Source organism: Polyodon spathula, chromosome 6 (genome assembly GCF_017654505.1).
Source record: "Polyodon spathula isolate WHYD16114869_AA chromosome 6, ASM1765450v1, whole genome shotgun sequence".
Lineage (NCBI taxonomy): Eukaryota > Metazoa > Chordata > Actinopteri > Acipenseriformes > Polyodontidae > Polyodon > Polyodon spathula.
Window position 1 is genome coordinate 1,252,200 of NC_054539.1, and position 14,801 is coordinate 1,267,000.

The 14,801-nt window shown below is 42.8% G+C and overlaps 2 protein-coding genes across 3 annotated transcripts in view; one reads left to right on the forward strand and one right to left on the reverse strand.

The window, feature by feature from the left end:
* Positions 1 to 2,164, reverse strand: part of LOC121316672 (thyroid adenoma-associated protein-like) — a 154,171-nt gene extending 152,007 nt beyond the window's left edge. For both annotated transcript variants that reach the window (XM_041251718.1, XM_041251719.1), the window contains exons 1-3: positions 2,038 to 2,164; positions 1,108 to 1,201; positions 611 to 708 (exon numbers count right to left, since the gene is read on the reverse strand). In XM_041251718.1, the coding sequence (XP_041107652.1) occupies positions 611 to 708; positions 1,108 to 1,183 (174 nt within the window). In that variant the 5' untranslated portion in view covers positions 1,184 to 1,201; positions 2,038 to 2,164. The remainder of the gene's footprint in view (positions 1 to 610; positions 709 to 1,107; positions 1,202 to 2,037) is intronic.
* Positions 2,165 to 2,480: 316 nt separating this feature from the next.
* LOC121316621 (pleckstrin homology domain-containing family H member 2-like) overlaps positions 2,481 to 14,801 on the forward strand; it is a 65,672-nt gene continuing 53,351 nt past the window's right edge. Inside the window, exon 1 of the mRNA XM_041251662.1 lies at positions 2,481 to 2,630. The gene's annotated coding sequence lies outside the window, so the exon portion shown is untranslated. The remainder of the gene's footprint in view (positions 2,631 to 14,801) is intronic.

Genomic DNA, 14,801 nt, shown 5'->3' on the forward strand with positions numbered 1-14,801 from the left:
AAGCAGAAACAGTTATATAGATGGACCTGTGCTTAAGACCCACATTTTGAAGGAGGACACCAATAAAACAAAAGGAGACAGATGGGTTAAGAGTAATAGCAGTGAAATAATGATATCTAACTGATGATTAAACACAAATCTTGTTTTTTATTGGGGATTTAAAAAAAACGCTATCCCTGAAGGACAGGTCGACTGATGAACACATCCTGCAATGCGGCCGAGCAAGGGAAGAACAATAAGCATGAGCAAGACCCTCAGGGCTCGGCAGGGCTATTTATAGCCAGGTTAACCTTTTCACTGCATACTCTGTGGTCAAGCTCTAGCAGGAGAAGGGTGGGCGTACTTAGGCCGTGACACTGGGAGCCAATTCCCCCGTCACAAGCATGTAACACCAGGTTCAGGAAACTGCAAAAATAAGAGACTTTCACTTTGAACAGTGTGAGAGACCAGAAGAGTGGGAAACTGGTCCTGAACTAGCGGTGAAAAACAGTGACGCTGCTCAACCTTTGAGATAAACAACACTGTGTAATAGAAGTGCACAGTGACACTGCACAACCTTTGAGATAAACAGAGCTGTGTAACAGAAGTGCACAGCGACACCATCTACTACCTTCTTTATCAGCTGTATCTGTTGCACTCCATCGTTCAGCTGGACACACTCCTTCAGGACAGAGGCCAGCTGCTGTGCCAAAGGACCTCCGTCTAGAGCTAGGAAATAGAACAGAACACTTCACACTGGAGTCAGGAGCAGCGCCAGGGCAGATACAGAATACTGTCTTCAGCGGAGTCTGATGTGGGAAAAGACTTCTCCAAAACATACATGCAAGTGCACTTTTAGTACTGTTTAAAATATCTTATTCAAGCTTTTAAAGTTATGATGGATCTGACAGTTTACTGAAACATATCACTCACACAAAAGCACATAACTCGGCACATACAAATAGAAGCACACACACACACACACACACACAAGTATACAAAATGATACCTGTGTTTTATTAAACTACTTGTTTCTTTCTGTAACATGCGCTTGTCTCAGTAGAACCAATCAAATGTGCCGGTTTCCTCAATAATGCCGCCCCCTTGTCTACAGACAGTTTAACCTACCTTTGAGTTTTTCAAGGTTTTCACTGGCAAGAACGATGGCCCCAACTTTAACTACCTTCCTCTTCTTTAAAACCATTTTCTTAGTTAAAAGATCCTGAAAAAAAAATATTATTATTATTGGTAGTAATATTTGCTGTGGGGTGATGTGAATGAGTAACAGATACAGGGACACTGAAGCTTGCGGTACAGGCTTGCTGTCACTGATCTGTCTGAATGGATCACTAACCCAGTTCAGATCCAGAGTACAGCACACCTTACTGCGGGAAGTGGTAAACCCAGGCTATAATTCGGCAATATGATTGTGTGCATCACTAAATCCACACACTGCCCCATCCCTCGGCAAGGGCGAACCCTAAGATCGTGTTCCTTACTAACCCCATCTTCAGAATAAACTCATTTACAGTAATACACAGTCAATGTTATTTTGCAGAGTAATCAGTTTTTTTTGTTTTTTTTTTTGTTTTAAATAAATATCATCGGTTTTGCCGCTGAAAAATTAGAACTGGAATATCTGATTAAAAGCATAACTCAAGAGGTTAAAACACCTGTTAAAACCACACGAAGCATTAATTAAGAACCTGTACTGTATATTAATATCAGATGTTGGACTACACCTCGCACCAAGCTGTGAAGTTACTGTTTTCTGAAGTTATTGTAATACTTCAACATGCAGCATACAAAGCATGAAGCGTGGTAGTTTAAACCAACACGTTTAAATTTCCGGCTACATAACCCTGAAACTACATCAATTACTTCACGCTCGTTATAGATCAAACGTTGCATTTCATTATTGCAAACGTGTATTACTTATGAGGCGTTTCTACACAGATAAATGCATTTTCTCAAAGCTTGTAAATAAACCAAAACAAAACCTTCCTTCAGAAAAAGTCTCTATAGCATAAAAAACCAAGCATATGATTATCCACCCACCTAGTTCTAAGGATACGCAAGCTGGCTTGTTAATTAAAATATATTCGTTTTAAAATGACCGGAATTTAACACAGATTAAAACACTGGCTGCACGTCTGCAAGCCCAGCACTTCAGTAAGCTGCCATATTTCTACTACCTGGCAGTAACTCCACTGCTCCACGTGTAGAACGTCAATTCCGGCCGGGGATTGTAAACCCGCCTCCTCAATATATCCATTGGACTGAGGTGCCCATTCTCCCCGCCTCTTCCATATTAGGCGCTCTGTTATTCGCCTGTATGAATCTCAATCTTACAGTACACCCCCCGCCCCCCCTCCTCCTGCTAATCTGCATAACCACGCTTTAGACTGCGGTGATTGGACAGACGGGTGTGAGTTGGCACGCCCCATCAGAGCCACCCCTGTTCCAAAGTGGGACACATTGCTGAAATAGGAGACTTTGGGAAAAGTGTGGAATTCCTGCCCGTTCTGGTTTACAGTGGGAATGACAGAATGGGAATAGCAGGAAAAAAATGAAAAAAGCGACTTAGCTCAAATACAATATCTCTTTTGGATTATTCGCGAGCAGAACCCTGTAATTCATATTATTTACTGGTAAGTAAACATTGTTTTTACAATACAGCCTGCGATTAGCTCATTTGAGAGTAAGTAGGCGTAAACCGTGAAACTTGTGTGGTTCTTTGGTGAGTATTTCATTTTTACATTATTTAGCCTAGCCTGATAAAGCAAACAATGGATAAATGGATAAACTTTAAAAGTCAAAGTGTACAAAATAAAATAAATACAATTAATACATTGAATAACTATAATTCGTTAGACTGGTATTGGTAAAGGGGTGAGAAAACTTTGTTATAATAGTATATATATATATATATATATATATATATATATGCATATGCATAGTTATACGTATCAAGTTTATTTATATTATATATTATTATATATATTATTATTATTATTATTATTATTATTATTATTTATTGTTTATCATAATTATCAACACCGTATATCTAATATACCAACTACACAAAATATAATATATATATATATATATATATATTATTTATATAAATAATTTTTATTTTAGTTTTTTTTATTACGTATGGATGTATGTATTTATTTTTGTGTCGATGATCACCAAGTGTATTTTGTCCCTGTGCCGGTCATTGTTGTCAATCTAGAATAAAGTTCGGAAAAGTGAAAGCAGTACTGTCTGCTGAATGAAGTGCCTGGGTGTGACAGGGTTACACATCAGTTACTGCTGTGCCTCCTAATGTACTGAAACGTGGGCTATACTTTCTCAGGGATGAAGAGGAGCAATGTTAACTTCTCACTCAGTCTTTAATTAACTAGTTATTTACTTATTTATTCATTCGTTCTCAGAACCTGCAGTTCCATCAAATAAACGTGACGCTATTTGGAAAGACGTGATTAAACTGAATGCTGCACTTACTTCATGCGATAAATGTACATACAATACAGTAGTACAGTAAAAGCAAAATCTAACAACGGCATCAGCTAAAATCAGCTTGATCCATGCCACAAAAATAGGGGTACAACCATTGGTATGACAGAATTAGAGCATTTTAGTGCCTTTTAAATGTTAAATTATTATTATTTTTTTATTTTATTTTTTTTTTATTTGATGGAGTGAATCATTGAAGAAAATTCTAATTAATTAACCCACTTCTGGGATTGAAAGCAGTACAAGGTCTATAGTGTTGGAATAACAGATCTAACACTATGTATTCATTGTTTAAATTTATTTATACAGAATGGTTAAAAAAAATAGTCAGGAGCCATAGTTAAGAGACCGTGCTGTTTGTGTTCCGCCTTTTAACGAGAATACTAGTGTTAGTGTATTGGCATTATGGGACAAATGGGAGCCATGAGTGTACCGCCTTCAAACCTGCTCCGCACTGTAAAGGGCTGGCTTATAAAGGGGGAGCACAGTAATACACTGGCAATGTAAAGGGCTGGCTTATAAAGGGGGAGCACAGTAATACACTGGCAATGTAAAGGGCTGGCTTATAAAGGGGGAGCACAGTAATACACTGGCAATGTAAAGGGCTGGCTTATAAAGGGGGAGCACAGTAATACACTGGCAGTGTAAAGGGCTGGCTTATAAAGGGGAAGCACAGTAATACACTGGCACTGTAAAGGGCTGGCTTATAAAGGGGGAGCACAGTAATACACTGGCACTGTAAAGGGCTGGCTTATAAAGGGGGAGCACAGTAATACACTGGCAGTGTAAATCACTGGTTCATAAACTTGTTTTACGTGAGGCTCACTTGTTCAGCTGCATTAGGCCACACGACCCACTAATAGCAAAATGCCAAATTAAAAACATGTTTAAACCTGTAACACTGGAAATGAACTTCATCTAAACTGACCTTTTTTCATTTTAATCTTATTTTTTTCTTCGTTCGTATTTTATTGTTGCTTTTCTTTATTATGTAAATAAAAAATACATAGAATGTCGTTGGTCCCGCGTCGTGGCCCATCTTTGGGCCGGGTCCACAGTTTGAGAACCTGTGGTGTAATGGATGAATGAATTCATTTATTAAAATCAAGTAATAAAAACAGTTGAGAACAAGTTCTTGTTTACAGGGCTGGCTTGGCTATGTTGGCTCAAACTGCAGTAAATACCACATAGGATTAAATCCATTAAAAACAAACACCAAATCAGCACCACAGATACAATAATAAAACACACCCGGTCCAGTGCAGAGTTAACAATTAGCAAGTATTTGTCAGTTACAACAGCAAGTTATAATGGAAAATGGTAAGCTGAGGGAACACCAAGCCACTGTGTGACTTGGAACGTGGTTTCAGGAGACTACAGTAGGGTTCAGGACACTGTACGACACACCAGGGGAGATTTGGGGTTTGATACAGCAAAGTTTCCTCAAACTAGGTCTCCCGGGTTTTAAGCCACTGTTCCTGAAAAAGTGTTGTCGTGTTCCCTCAGCTTTAGCAGAAACTAAATTGGTTACAGTGATTTGTGTTTGAGTTCCATAAGCAGACTTCCACCCCACAGTTAGAAGCCTGATTGCACTGGTGAGATGGTGATCATTTAGAGATGCCCCGACACCCCCCCTGCTTACTGTGACCTAGTGATGGTGGAACCCAGGTCAGCACTCTGCATCTCTGGGTCCCTGTGTGTGTGTGTGTGTGTATGTGTGTGTACGCTCTGCACAGGGGTGTGTGTGTGTGTGTGCGTGTTTGCTTGTGAATGTATGATGGATCGCTGTGCAGCCTGTCTTGTACAGCATCACAGTGCCATTCCTAGAATCACAAGTCCGCCCTCAACGCCCATCCCTATAACATTTCACTTTTAAAATGTTGCAATGCTACCATCAGTCACAGTCCAGCTCTATGAGAGCATGTCCTATAGCTGTTCATTCAGCCTACCAGTGGAGTCCTTGCTTACAGACCAAATTGTACATTTAAAGCTGCATTCCTCCCCTGCTGTACTGAAACAGCAGACCTGGGGGCAATTACAATCACAATCACAATTGCCATCACAATCACAATTACCATCACAATCACAGTCACAATCACAGTCAGTTATAGTCACAGTAACAGTCACAGGTAGTCACAATTACAGTCACAATCACAGTCACAGTCAGTCACAATTACAGTCACAATCACAGTCACAGTCACAGTTACAGTCACAACCACAGTCACAATCACAGTTACAGTCACAATAACAGTCACAGTCAGTCACAATCACAGTCACAACCACAATCACAGTCACAACCACAATCACAGTCACAGTAACAGTCACAATCACAGTCAGTTACAGTCACAATAACAGTCACAGTCACAATCACAATCACAATCACAGTCACAATAACAGTCACAGTTACAATCACAATCACAGTCACAATAACAGTCACAGTTACAGTCACATCCACAATCACAGTCACAATAACAGTCACAGTCAGTCACAATTACAGTCACAATCACAATCACAATCACAGTCACAGTTACAGTCACAACCACAGTTACAGTCCCAATCACAGTCAGTTACAGTCACAATAACAGTCACAGTAAGTCACAATCACAATCACAGTCAGTCACAATTACAGTCACAATCACAGTCGTAATAATCATAGTCACAATCAGTCACAATCAGTCACAATCACAGTTGCAATCACAGTCAGTAACAATCACAATCACAGTCACAATCAGTAACAATCACAGTTACAGTCACAATCAGTCACAATCACAGTCACAATCACAGTCACAATCAGTAACAATCACAGTCACAGTCACAATCAGTCACAATCACAGTCACAATCAGTAACAATCACAGTCACAGTCACAATCAGTCACAATCACAGTCACAATCACAGTCAGTCACAATCACAGTCACAATCACAGTCACAGTCACAATCAGTCACAATCACAGTCACAATCACAATTACAATCACAGTCACAATCACAATCACAATAACAGCAGAACTGTTTGCTGAAACTGCAATTACAATTACATTGGTATTTTGTTCAACTACAATTACAGTTTCGATTATGCTGCAGTAATTATGGTTATAATTACAATTACACTAAAAAGTAACATAAACAACTACCCACATTAACATGTTTGCTCTGTTTATTCTAAATAACCAAGCAATAATCATAGGTACAAATATAGAATTATACTATATAAATTACATTTTTTTCAAACAAATGGGGTCAACAAAAGTAGTTGAAAATACAAGGATAATGATCGAATGACAATAACGCGTAACTGAACTGTAATTGATCAATAATATCTGTGCAGCAGAAACAGGCGTATTCTACATGATATATAAGAACAGGTGGGGGAGTGAATTGAGGGATCTAATTGTGATCTCAGAACTGGAGTCTCACACTGTCACACACAAACAGAGGGCAATGCTTGGAGTTGTTGTGATTTAAAATGCTGAATTTGAGATTGTCTCCTGTGTGGACAGTGTTATGCCAATCCTTTTACATAACCCCCAGAAGACTCTGTGTGTAAAAACAGGATCTGTGGCTGTCCTCAACCCTGGGCACCCCTGGTTAGTTTATTAAATACTCTTCTACCGGGAGCTTTCCAACCCACTCCCTCCTCCTCCACTGTGTGATATTAACCAACTGTATAGCCTTATCTTTGCTCAGAGGAGTGCATTGCAGATTGTGTGGAACCTCTGTTGGAGGTAAATGCACACGGAGCAGTACTGTTGAAGTGCAGGCTGTGTATCTGCTGGTATCTCTGTCGTGGTAAATGCACACGGAGCAGTGCTGTTTGAAGTGCAGGCTGTGTATCTGCTGGTATCTCTGTCGTGGTAAATGCACACGGAGCAGTACTGTTTGAAGTGCAGGCTGTGTATCTGCTGGTATCTCTGTCGTGGTAAATGCACACGGAGCAGTACTGTTTGAAGTGCAGGCTGTGTATCTGCTGGTATCTCTGTCGTGGTAAATGCACACGGAGCAGTACTGTTTGAAGTGCAGGCTGTGTATCTGCTGGTATCTCTGTCGTGGTAAATGCACACGGAGCAGTACTGTTTGAAGTGCAGGCTGTGTACCTGCTGGTATCTCTGTCGTGGTAAATGCACACGGAGTTAGACTAGTGAAGTGCACCATGGTACCTGTTGGATGCCACGTCATTGACAAACTTCACGTCCCGACAATGATGGACAGACCATAGAGTACTGTTTGAAGTGCAGGCTGTGTATCTGCTGGTATCTCTGTCGTGGTAAATGCACACGGAGCAGTACTGTTTGAAGTGCAGGCTGTGTATCTGCTGGTATCTCTGTCGTGGTAAATGCACACGGAGCAGTACTGTTTGAAGTGCAGGCTGTGTATCTGCTGGTATCTCTGTCGTGGTAAATGCACACGGAGCAGTACTGTTTGAAGTGCAGGCTGTGTATCTGCTGGTATCTCTGTCGTGGTAAATGCACACGGAGCAGTACTGTTTGAAGTGCAGGCTGTGTATCTGCTGGTATCTCTGTCGTGGTAAATGCACACGGAGCAGTACTGTTTGAAGTGCAGGCTGTGTATCTGCTGGTATCTCTGTCGTGGTAAATGCACACGGAGCAGTACTGTTTGAAGTGCAGGCTGTGTATCTGCTGGTATCTCTGTCGTGGTAAATGCACACGGAGCAGTACTGTTTGAAGTGCAGGCTGTGTATCTGCTGGTGTCTCTGTCGTGGTAAATGCACACGGAGCAGTACTGTTTGAAGTGCAGGCTGTGTATCTGCTGGTATCTCTGTCGTGGTAAATGCACACGGAGCAGTGCTGTTTGAAGTGCAGGCTGTGTATCTGCTGGTATCTCTGTCGTGGTAAATGCACACGGAGCAGTACTGTTTGAAGTGCAGGCTGTGTATCTGCTGGTATCTCTGTCGTGGTAAATGCACACGGAGCAGTACTGTTTGAAGTGCAGGCTGTGTATCTGCTGGTATCTCTGTCGTGGTAAATGCACACGGAGCAGTACTGTTTGAAGTGCAGGCTGTGTATCTGCTGGTATCTCTGTCGTGGTAAATGCACACGGAGCAGTACTGTTTGAAGTGCAGGCTGTGTATCTGCTGGTATCTCTGTCGTGGTAAATGCACACGGAGCAGTACTGTTTGAAGTGCAGGCTGTGTATCTGCTGGTATCTCTGTCGTGGTAAATGCACACGGAGCAGTACTGTTTGAAGTGCAGGCTGTGTATCTGCTGGTATCTCTGTCGTGGTAAATGCACACGGAGCAGTACTGTTTGAAGTGCAGGCTGTGTATCTGCTGGTATCTCTGTCGTGGTAAATGCACACGGAGCAGTACTGTTTGAAGTGCAGGCTGTGTATCTGCTGGTATCTCTGTCGTGGTAAATGCACACGGAGCAGTACTGTTTGAAGTGCAGGCTGTGTATCTGCTGGTATCTCTGTCGTGGTAAATGCACACGGAGCAGTGCTGTTTGAAGTGCAGGCTGTGTATCTGCTGGTATCTCTGTCGTGGTAAATGCACACGGAGCAGTACTGTTTGAAGTGCAGGCTGTGTATCTGCTGGTATCTCTGTCGTGGTAAATGCACACGGAGCAGTACTGTTTGAAGTGCAGGCTGTGTATCTGCTGGTATCTCTGTCGTGGTAAATGCACACGGAGCAGTGCTGTTTGAAGTGCAGGCTGTGTATCTGCTGGTATCTCTGTCGTGGTAAATGCACACGGAGCAGTGCTGTTTGAAGTGCAGGCTGTGTATCTGCTGGTATCTCTGTCGTGGTAAATGCACACGGAGCAGTGCTGTTTGAAGTGCAGGCTGTGTATCTGCTGGTATCTCTGTCGTGGTAAATGCACACGGAGCAGTACTGTTTGAAGTGCAGGCTGTGTATCTGCTGGTATCTCTGTCGTGGTAAATGCACACGGAGCAGTACTGTTTGAAGTGCAGGCTGTGTATCTGCTGGTATCTCTGTCGTGGTAAATGCACACGGAGCAGTACTGTTTGAAGTGCAGGCTGTGTATCTGCTGGTATCTCTGTCGTGGTAAATGCACACGGAGCAGTACTGTTTGAAGTGCAGGCTGTGTATCTGCTGGTATCTCTGTCGTGGTAAATGCACACGGAGCAGTACTGTTTGAAGTGCAGGCTGTGTATCTGCTGGTATCTCTGTCGTGGTAAATGCACACGGAGCAGTACTGTTTGAAGTGCAGGCTGTGTATCTGCTGGTATCTCTGTCGTGGTAAATGCACACGGAGCAGTACTGTTTGAAGTGCAGGCTGTGTATCTGCTGGTATCTCTGTCGTGGTAAATGCACACGGAGCAGTGCTGTTTGAAGTGCAGGCTGTGTATCTGCTGGTATCTCTGTCGTGGTAAATGCACACGGAGCAGTACTGTTTGAAGTGCAGGCTGTGTATCTGCTGGTATCTCTGTCGTGGTAAATGCACACGGAGCAGTACTGTTTGAAGTGCAGGCTGTGTATCTGCTGGTATCTCTGTCGTGGTAAATGCACACGGAGCAGTACTGTTTGAAGTGCAGGCTGTGTATCTGCTGGTATCTCTGTCGTGGTAAATGCACACGGAGCAGTACTGTTTGAAGTGCAGGCTGTGTATCTGCTGGTATCTCTGTCGTGGTAAATGCACACGGAGCAGTACTGTTTGAAGTGCAGGCTGTGTATCTGCTGGTATCTCTGTCGTGGTAAATGCACACGGAGCAGTACTGTTTGAAGTGCAGGCTGTGTATCTGCTGGTATCTCTGTCGTGGTAAATGCACACGGAGCAGTACTGTTTGAAGTGCAGGCTGTGTATCTGCTGGTATCTCTGTCGTGGTAAATGCACACGGAGCAGTGCTGTTTGAAGTGCAGGCTGTGTATCTGCTGGTATCTCTGTCGTGGTAAATGCACACGGAGCAGTACTGTTTGAAGTGCAGGCTGTGTATCTGCTGGTATCTCTGTCGTGGTAAATGCACACGGAGCAGTACTGTTTGAAGTGCAGGCTGTGTATCTGCTGGTATCTCTGTCGTGGTAAATGCACACGGAGCAGTACTGTTTGAAGTGCAGGCTGTGTATCTGCTGGTATCTCTGTCGTGGTAAATGCACACGGAGCAGTACTGTTTGAAGTGCAGGCTGTGTATCTGCTGGTATCTCTGTCGTGGTAAATGCACACGGAGCAGTACTGTTTGAAGTGCAGGCTGTGTATCTGCTGGTATCTCTGTCGTGGTAAATGCACACGGAGCAGTACTGTTTGAAGTGCAGGCTGTGTATCTGCTGGTGTCTCTGTCGTGGTAAATGCACACGGAGCAGTGCTGTTTGAAGTGCAGGCTGTGTATCTGCTGGTATCTCTGTCGTGGTAAATGCACACGGAGCAGTACTGTTTGAAGTGCAGGCTGTGTATCTGCTGGTATCTCTGTCGTGGTAAATGCACACGGAGCAGTGCTGTTTGAAGTGCAGGCTGTGTATCTGCTGGTATCTCTGTCGTGGTAAATGCACACGGAGCAGTACTGTTTGAAGTGCAGGCTGTGTATCTGCTGGTATCTCTGTCGTGGTAAATGCACACGGAGCAGTACTGTTTGAAGTGCAGGCTGTGTATCTGCTGGTGTCTCTGTCGTGGTAAATGCACACGGAGCAGTACTGTTTGAAGTGCAGGCTGTGTATCTGCTGGTATCTCTGTCGTGGTAAATGCACACGGAGCAGTACTGTTTGAAGTGCAGGCTGTGTATCTGCTGGTATCTCTGTCGTGGTAAATGCACACGGAGCAGTACTGTTTGAAGTGCAGGCTGTGTATCTGCTGGTATCTCTGTCGTGGTAAATGCACACGGAGCAGTACTGTTTGAAGTGCAGGCTGTGTATCTGCTGGTATCTCTGTCGTGGTAAATGCACACGGAGCAGTACTGTTTGAAGTGCAGGCTGTGTATCTGCTGGTATCTCTGTCGTGGTAAATGCACACGGAGCAGTACTGTTTGAAGTGCAGGCTGTGTATCTGCTGGTATCTCTGTCGTGGTAAATGCACACGGAGCAGTACTGTTTGAAGTGCAGGCTGTGTATCTGCTGGTATCTCTGTTTTCAAGTAGAAAATTTGAAAATCATTGGGGACCAGCTTTTTATTTGGCACCGGAACAACAGAGGTCTAGTCGATATGTCTCCACACAGAAATTATTTGGCACCGGTCAGTATAAGTCTAGGATATTTCTCCACATCAACAGAAATTATTAAGTACAGGATCAAGCTCTTAGCAGTGCAGAGGGTAATTCTAGGTGTGTCTTTATTAAACCATGTCCTCATTAGCTGATCAGCTATACAGAGGTGTGTCTTTAATAAACCGTGGCCTCATTAGCAGATCAGCTATAAAGAGGTGTGTCTTTAATAAACCGTGGCCTCATTAGCCCACAATGTGCAGATCAGTTATAAAAGGTGTGTCTTTTTCAGAGTTAAAGGTTCCTGTGATTGTTGCTGAATAGTTGCACACAGCTGTCACACAGCTTGTGTAGGTCGAGTGGATGTCAACCTCCATTTTAGCCAGCCAGTGCAGTAAAAGGGCATTTCACCGGTCTTTCATTGTCGACCTTGCACTTGGTAGAGCTTGTGTGTGTAGTGCAGACTGGTGACAGCTACCAGACTGGTGCAACACAGTAAATCCCTTCATTGCATCACAGATCATTCCTTGACAAGTAGAAGAGGTTTGCCTGCCTAAATGAGGGCTTGCTTTTATTCTGTAGAAACCTACAGAAAACAATAGCACAACTGCAACTTTAATTAATATGATTTATTTGTCAACATTTAGCTTCACATTCTTTACAGTTCAAAATTCAAGTAAAGTAGGTACTGCTGCCCTCTGCAATCGAAAACACACACTCACAATCACACCCCTCCATCAGGCGCCAGCATGTGTTATGAGTTGGAGACGCAGGCATTTGACAGACTCTTCGCAGACCAAGTGAAACAAGCATGGAACCTGGGTTTCTGCAACTATATTGTTAGGCATCTGTCACAGTCTGCAAACTGCAAAGTATAAACATCTCACCTAAAACCCAAGCTGTTAAAAAACAAAGCTGAACAAAACTGATGCACTTTTTAAAGTGGTATTTTATTTTAATAATTGACAGCTAGTTTCATGGTTGCCTTTGCCATCTTTATATCCTGTCTGCTTATGTTGTTTTCATGAAAGAAGCTCCAATACAAATTCCAGTGCACAGGGATCAGCGTTATGCTGTTAATTAAAAGGCATTTCAAATTCTGCAATGAATGTACTGATATGCCTTATTATCCCTGTGTGGGTATCTGTCTGCAGGGGCCTCCTGTGCAGGGTGCCATGAAACAAAGTCCAGCGGTCTGTAACCTTTTTAACCCAACAGAACTCTGATTGATCGACAGGCAGATTCCAGAGCCTGGGAGCCTGCACAACAAAAGGCAGAGCTGTCAGCTTGTGAGCGTGTGGAGGACATTGCAGCAGGGAACTGCGGGAGGGTATTAACAGAGCAGCTCATTTCAGAACACAGGGGCCAAGGCGTGTACAGGCTTTCCAGTTCATTGAAGAATCTCCTTGAGTACTTTAGTATAAGACATCAGAGACAATGACTTGTGTGAACACATGATTTGAAATGTTGGACTCAATAGACTCAGTGAGTCTGTAACGATTGCTAATTACTCAGTAGTTCAATCTTGCAGCCTGGATATTAAATGTGTAGGTTCCCCACAACACTGTTCAAGGTTACACTAAAATCTGATTCCTTGGTTTCTTATTTTTGCAATATTCTTTCAAAGCTTAGACTTCAGTGCACTGTGTTTTATCAGAAAGCAGTCCAGTTTGATTCTATAACCCAGGTCCCGCGGTAGCACACAGGCACATACACTAAGCTCCCGCCCCCTTGAGATCGGCGTGGCTCTACATCACACATTGCTAGCCATTAAGCTTGATTATAACTTTTATAGCTGTTATGAAACAACAAGGGTACAAGCAATGGATGTAAAAGTTTGACATTGTTCAATGCCTGGAAGCTGTGATTGAGAAACAGCAATATAGATTATAAACATGGTAAGTGTACACTCTATCCTTACGTGTTTTAAACTGGATCTCAGAGTGCTTTAAAGATTTCTGTGAGAGCAATCCTGTTAGCTACGGCGTGTGGTTTATGATGTTAGTAAACCTGCATTCACTATGTGAACTATCAGATCCAGCTTTCACTTCTGAATCATCTGTGTATGCAAGTATGCCTGTGTGAACTGCTCTCCTCTGGGTGCAGAGCTACAGCCAATCAATTTAACCTTTCTGTCAGACCCTGTCCCAGGGTACACCAACATATCCAGTCCTTTACTGAACCAGGCAGGGCCAGGACAATGTACTGGTCAGGAGACTGAAACAGACCACGACCAATGTACTGGACAGGAGGTTTGAACCAGATCAGGATTGGATGGTATTAGATCATCTGTGGATTTACACCTGATTTGTTTCAAACCAAAGATATTACACATTTCCATCAGAAGAAAATGGATTTCAAAAGACACTGTATGATCTCCTGTACATTTTCTATATAAGTGAAGCAGGGAAGCATATCAGTGTTGCACAGGCTATTAGTGCTCACTGCTTCACCTACTTCAATGCACAGTGCAGCGCTGGCATGCTGCTTCTGTCCTTGGGGAGTCTTTTCAGAAGCGTATGGTACTATTCGGTAATACTTGAAACAATAGCAGAAACAACAGAAAATCTTATAGAACACACCTAATAGGATATTGTACGGGTGAGAAATTCAGTGTTAGGTAAATGAACAAATCCTGTGGAAATTGATAAAAGTAGCATGGGAAAAACAGGTTGTAATAAGAGATAAAAAATAAAAGATCTATGAGTATCAGTCAGTTCCGCCCTATATCCCTGTTAAACATGGAAGGCAAGATTTTCTTCAGCATTGTTGCTCAGAGATTGTCAGCTTACAAATTGAAGAACTGCTTCATTGACACTTCAGTAAAGAAAACTGCTATTCCACGTATCCCAGGATTCTTGGAGCACATTTATTTATTTATTTGTTTATGTATTTACATTTTTATAGCACCTTTAGCCAAGTCGCTTTACAAGTTTAAACAAAACAGTACAATCAAGACATATGGAGGAAAGCTGGGCTAGGGTGGGCAGATACAGATTAGATGTTTAAATGAGAGCAGAGGGCAGCAGGCTTGGTCAGGATCAGGGAAGCAGGGTCATAACTAGGGATGCACCGACGCAGGGATGCAGCAGGGTTCGGATTCAGTTCGAATCCGAATCCTATATCTGCCCAGATGCACATTCATTTTAATACATCTCTCCAATGTGTGCAGTTCTTTAATTAAGAGAAGTGTAATGCTGG